At 49.6% G+C, this 6,000-nt stretch overlaps 1 protein-coding gene across 1 annotated transcript; it reads left to right on the top strand.

Moving 5' to 3' along the window:
• The first annotated feature begins 229 nt into the window (after positions 1 to 229).
• LOC141474711 (keratin, type I cytoskeletal 19-like) lies at positions 230 to 5,390 on the top strand. Its single transcript, XM_074162769.1, has 8 exons — positions 230 to 718; positions 1,552 to 1,634; positions 2,173 to 2,329; positions 2,738 to 2,899; positions 3,347 to 3,472; positions 3,681 to 3,907; positions 4,388 to 4,518; positions 5,088 to 5,390. Exons 1-8 carry the CDS (start codon positions 230 to 232, stop codon positions 5,111 to 5,113), a joined length of 1,401 nt encoding a protein of 466 aa, XP_074018870.1. The 3' UTR covers positions 5,114 to 5,390.
• Positions 5,391 to 6,000: the final 610 nt, after the last annotated feature.

Raw genomic sequence — 6,000 nt, 5'->3', positions numbered from 1 at the left:
TAAAGTATCTTCCTTGTCTACCAGGATTCTTGAAAGGAGACTTCCCTTTGAGAAATTATTCTTGGCACCAATGGCTGGAGTAGCCAGCCTTATGGGAAGAGGCAGAGGTGACACCCACTGTGGAAGGTATAAATAGAGTTTCGCCGCCACGGACAGCTCGCAGTCTGATTTAATATCAAGCTGTGCATCTTGCTTTGGGCTTCTGCTTGCATTTCCAGCTGCTGTCGCCATGAGTTGCAACATTAAGGAGACTATTACGGTGTCTAGCAAAGGCAGGAGCAGTGGTGGCAGCTGTATCATTGGTGGTGGTGGTGGAGCACGGATTTCTTCCTATGGGATAGGCAGTGGCAGAGGTTTTTCTGGAAGGAGTTACTGCGGCGGAGTGAATTATGGAGGGGGACTGAGCGTTGGTAGCTTGGCTGGTGGGAGCTATGGAGGTGGCAACTGCTATGGCAATGGCATTGGGTTTGGCATTGGAGGCGGTGTGGTCGTTGGTGGTCTTGGTGGCGACTGTTTGCTTTCATCCTGCGATGAGAAGGTCACCATGCAAAATCTCAACGACCGCCTGGCTTCCTACCTGGACAAGGTGAAGTGCTTGGAGAAGGAAAACGCAGAGCTGGAGTGCAGGATCAGGGAGTGGTACGCAACACAGGGCCTCTCCTGCGAGCCCCGGGACTACAGCTGCTACTACAAGGAAATTGAAGATCTTCAAAATCAGGTAATCCCCCTTTTCAGTTGTTCCTCCTCTATTTGAAGCTTATTTCTGAATTTGCATTTAGAACCCACTGCAATTCTTGGAGGTAACTTTGGTGCTGTTCAATCTCTTTGCAAACATAAATTCTGGCAAGTTCCCCTGTGACATTGCTGAGAGCGGGTGCATATTAAAGACGTGTGCTACGAGGTGATACGGGTGGGATAACACTCTTGAAAAGGAAAAGGATGATTTGTTACACTGTGTTTTGTCTATATGATTATAAATACGATATTATCAAGTGTGCTCTGAGGAAATGCAGTGGTGTCAGCCCAGTAGGAAGAGCAAAGCAAAGGGAACTGCAGAACAAGAGCAAACATACCCATCAAATGCTGTATCAAATGGAGCGTTATAAATTCTAGGTGAGAAGAGTATTTAAAATTGATTGCTGCAGTGGCACAAAGAACTTGATACTAATATGTAAAGACATCTTGAAGACAAGAACACGCCAGGCTGAATGTCAGCTCAGACTTCATGTCTCAAGGAAGGTTCTTTAGGTTCACTTCTCTGTGAAGCACCTTTAGAACTTGCCTTCAGACCCCAAAACTGGGAAGTCCCATCTCCCAACTCTTTGGCTCCCAACCTCTTTTCTTTCCTGACTGTGACTAAGGGAGGCAAAGGTACCTCCTGCAACTGCTCTGCTCAGGGAATGAGGTTACTTAAGAAGGGAACAGAAAAAGGAAATCGTGAAGAGTCACTACCTAACTGCAATCCAGATACACCTGTAGAGAGTATGGAGTGTATATAGAGCGTAACAGCAGAGAAAAGGGAGACGTCTCTCATGTTCTTCTCTTTCCCAGATTGTCTGCGCAACCATTGATAACAACAAGATCATTCTGGATATTGACAACAGCAGGATGGCTGCCGACGACTTCCGCGTGAAGTGAGTGCCCCACTGCGGGGATCAACCCCCTCCCCTCCCCCCGGCTCCTTTACATCTCATTGTGGCGCCTCAGTGCACTAATTACAGAGACTTCAGAGAAGTCTCACTCCAAAACCACATTAGGGCAGGATGGAGTGATGAAACGCATTTTGCTCTTGGTCACAGCCCTCCCTTAATTAGTATTCTTGGGTAAAGCGTTTGGCAAGAGTGTTGGTGAGGGCTGGGGACCGACGTTGGAGGGAGTGGTCCTTAGTGGTTTAGTTGGCACAGTTCCATCACAGACCAGTGCAGATTGGGATCAGCAAACCAGAAATGCAGCTGGATGAGTGGTATCAAACATACGGTGATCAGGAAAAAGATAGGTGAGGAAGAAAAGTTTTCACACAACAGAGATGAAGGGTGGTGCAGAAATCTAACGTACAGTGCATCCCGCTGGGACCAAATCCAGCTCAGAGCAGGTGGGAAAGGAGATCTCTGCAGAAACCAAGCCCGTGTGAGATACTCCCGTTCTGAATTCCTGCTTCCCTGCACAAACCAGGTATGAGACGGAGCTGGCCCTGCGCCAGAGCGTGGAGGCTGACATCAATGGCTTACGCCAAGTCCTGGACCAGCTGACGCTCTGCAGGTCTGACCTGGAGGCTCAGCTGGAGTCGCTGCGGGAGGAGCTCTGCTGCCTGAAGAAGAACCACGAGGAGGTAGGGTCCTGCCTTTCCCCGGCAGCACCACGGTCCTGACACGAAACTTTTGCCTACACGAATGTGCTCTAAATTTAAAAGTAGAGATCAAGCACTTTCAGGCCACAGCTTTCCCACCCAGCACTGCTGGGGTCCAGAGCCGTCTCCTCGTCGGCAGCTCTGGCAGAGGCGGCTGCTGCTCCCAGGGCTGCGCTGGCTCCGGCAGTGCCAGAGGGGGTGAACGTTGTTGCTGACTCCAGCGGATGAGGAAAGAAATTACCCAAGAGATTTGTTGGGGAAAACACTTGCACCATCTTCCAGGGCTTTCCATGGGCAGCTGGGAGGCAGCGCTCGCTCGGGCACCCAGCTCTGCTCTGCTGTGCCGCCCCTCCACAGCTGGTGTGTGTCTGATCCGGGTTTTATTTCCAGGAAATGAATTGCCTGAGAAAACAATCGACTGGAGACGTGAGTGTGGAGGTCAATGCCTGCCCTGGACCCGATCTCAGGCAAATCTTGGAGGATTTGAGATGTCAGTATGAAACACTGATAGCGCGCAACCGCAAGGAAGTTGAGGATTGGTACGAGTGCAAGGTAAGGGACACGCTCTTGCTGCCAAACAGACACACACGTTTCAGGGCACAGGAGCATTTCAGAAAACAGAGATGGAGACAATAAGCAGTTCTTCCTTTATAGTGGAGCCCGAGCACTCATTATACCCTGTGCTCCACAGCAGACACGGGCCTGTCAGACCAGTTTGTTGTGTCCCATCTGGAACAGCTGCACTTGCCACAAGGCCCTGCGGTGTGTTGTTGGAACTGAGATTTTCCATGTTTGGATTAAAGAGACTTAATAGCCACAAGGTTAATGCGATTTATAGAAGGAGCAACCAGCTGAAGGCGGGGGTGAACGCCCAGCGCAGAGAACTCGCCCTGCTCACCCTCTGTGCTGGGTGCTCTCTGCCTTCTGTCTCTGTAAAAGCCAGTCCCATTTACACAGATATTCTCTGAAGTTTTCTTTTTCTGAATTTGTGATTTTCAGATTGAGGAGGTGAATCGGGAAGTTATTACGAGCGGTCAGGAGGTAGAGACATGCAACAACCAGGTCACGGAACTGAGACGCCAATTGCAAGCCCTGGAAATCGATCTCCAGGCTCAGCTCAGCCAGGTGGGTGGGAGCTGCGGCAAAGCTCCGGGTGGGAGCTGCTGGGTGCCTCGGCACGAGAGCCAGACCCACCAGTCACCCTCAGCGTGAGAGCCAGACCCACCAGTCAGCATGACGGTGGCGAACAGCTCTTTCATTTCTGCATTGGAAGTAACAAACTCCAGGGTGACACTCAAATGACTGTTGTTTCTATGGTTGCTTTCTTTAACAGAGAAATAATTTGGAATCCTCTCTGGCTGAGACTGAGTGTCAGTACAACACGCTCCTGGGTGAGCTACAGAACCAGATCACGTGTGTGGAGCAGCAATTGGCTGAAATCAGAGCAGAAATTGAGTGCCAGAACCAAGAATACAAAACCTTATTGGATGTCAAGTGCCGTTTGGAGCAGGAGATTCAGACCTACCGGTGCTTGTTGGAAGGAGGACAGCAGGACCTTATGTATGTAGACCTCTCACCCTCTAGAGAATAAATGACAATATCTAGGACCTCTATTACAGATTGGGAATCCCACATAATTTTTAGTCCATCCTAATGCTTCCTCTGGGATGAAAAAGTTGTCTCATGAACAACTTGCCTGTGAACATTCAGATCTGAACTCAATGTCACCCCCTGGGATGTGCAAAGCAGAGACACCCAAGCTGTTACGACACCCTAACTCCCAGTCCTGTGGCAGTATTAGCAGCAATCTCGCTTCTGTAGTAAGAGAACTGTCATAATAAGAATTAATTGCAACGCTCTTCAGTGCGTGTCCACACCGAAGGGGGGCACAAACACAGCACAACTCTGATGATGAAAAGAGAATGCAATGTAAAATACCCGAACCCCTATAAAAGACAAGAGTTTGAGACTTTGTGCCCTCCTTAGTGTCATGTAAAGTTCTAAAATTCCCTCTTTCTTTCACCAAATTTATCTTACTAGTCATGGAGGAGGAATCGGAGTAGGAACGGGTGTAGGAGGAGGCGTCATTAGGACAAGCCACACTTACACGACCACTACAGCTTCCCACTGCCAGCCCCAAGTCCCACCCTGCAAGACCGGAGACATACAAGGTAAGAGCAGCCTCTCCTCAAAGGAAAACTGTCTTTTGGGGTTTGTTCCTTTGTAAGGAGGCCAGGAGACAACTCACTCTCCTCAGACATTTTATCAGTATCTTCTCAGAGAGTTACTGTGCTACAGGTATGATCGGTCACCATGGATCCAACCACAGGGCAAAACCGGCTGTGCCACGAAGAAATAGGTTCAACGAGGGCTCTGATGGAATGTGGAGTAGCAGAAGGCAAATGAGAGACAGGGGGGAGCAGCAGGACTCAGAGGAGAAAGCTGGGGAAATGAGGCATAAAGAAAAGATCTGGAAGGAGAAGTAAAGAGGAGGACAGCCAAACAGAGCTTAGCAAGGGTCTGGAAGGAGTGAAGAGCAAATCTGTAACGTTACAAGTGTAAATTCCCATTAAAACACAACTATTTAGGGAATTTCTGGGGTTTCCTGGGTTGCCAGCCAACTGCTCTTGTTTAACAGAGTGTATTCTTGAAACAAGGGCACTACATAGACCAAATTTTTGTTACTTGAAGGATTTTATCTCTCTTCCAATCAAATAATGCTGCTACATTTTTTCTCCAGTGACCTGCAGGAGAATTTGTGATTAAGGAGGAATGGACTAGAAAGTGACACACAGAGAAACCCACAGACGAAAGAAGAACTCGGGATGTTCACTGCACGCCTCTGTGCAGAGAAAGTAGAAGTAACTCAGCGACGCTTTGCCATGTATCTCAAGGGGCCTCTCGGGGGCCACCTTCTCTGTTCTGCTGCTTCTCTTCTGTAACGCTGCAATCTCTAGAAGTTACTGGAGTTAGTCAGGGCCACTCATGTACCTGCTGGTGAAAAAACTTCTCTAATAAAACTTTGCTTCTGCCTAATGCAATCAAGAAACCTGTGTCTGGAAACTGTGTTCCGTTAGAAACCCGGGTGCTGATCCAGGTGGATCCTCGGCCAGGCCAGTGGCCCCCGCGATGGCCTCAGCAGGGCCAGCTGGGAACCCATGCACAAGGGGCAGCTAAACTGGTCAGGATCATACTCCACTGGGAATAAAGCTGCTTGGCCAGTGAGAGCCAGAGAACAGCCTCGCTGACCCTGCAGGTCTTGCCCACCTCCTCCCTGTTGTAGCCCGTAGCACACGTTGCCTGTTGCAACACCTCCATGAGCTGCAGGAACAGTCGGTTCAGGCAGATGCTTGTGTTTCCCACAGAGCATTTTGCTGAAATTCATTTTAGAACAACAAAGGAGGATGTGAGTGGGGCTGGAGGTTGTCAGTGAAAGGAGAAGAGGGAGATCAGTGAGAGAAATTTCGAGGAAGCAGCAAGCTCAGGGTGGCACATCCATAGAGTCATTGGCATCATCCCCGGTGCACATCTCCAGCTGCTCTCCAGATGTGTCAGGCGTTAAACTGAGCGATGCCTTGGCTGCTGGGGAGGACGGGGTCAGTCACACACATCTCAACAGACCTGCCTTGCAGTCACCTGGGGGGAGGGAGGTG

This window comes from Numenius arquata, chromosome 23 (assembly GCF_964106895.1).
Source record: "Numenius arquata chromosome 23, bNumArq3.hap1.1, whole genome shotgun sequence".
NCBI lineage: Eukaryota > Metazoa > Chordata > Aves > Charadriiformes > Scolopacidae > Numenius > Numenius arquata.
Note: the sequence above shows the minus strand (reverse complement) of the source record. Positions and strands in the feature narration are given on the sequence as shown.

Excerpts from the sequence above, each read along its gene's own strand:
- LOC141474711 (XM_074162769.1), top strand. The coding sequence starts at position 230 with ATGAGTTGCAACATTAAGGAGACTATTACGGTGTCTAGCAAAGGCAGG. Across the intron at positions 719-1,551 it reads TTGAAGATCTTCAAAATCAG|ATTGTCTGCGCAACCATTGA; the intron begins GTAATCCCCCTT and ends TCTCTTTCCCAG. Across the intron at positions 3,908-4,387 it reads GGAGGACAGCAGGACCTTAT|TCATGGAGGAGGAATCGGAG; the intron begins GTATGTAGACCT and ends TTATCTTACTAG.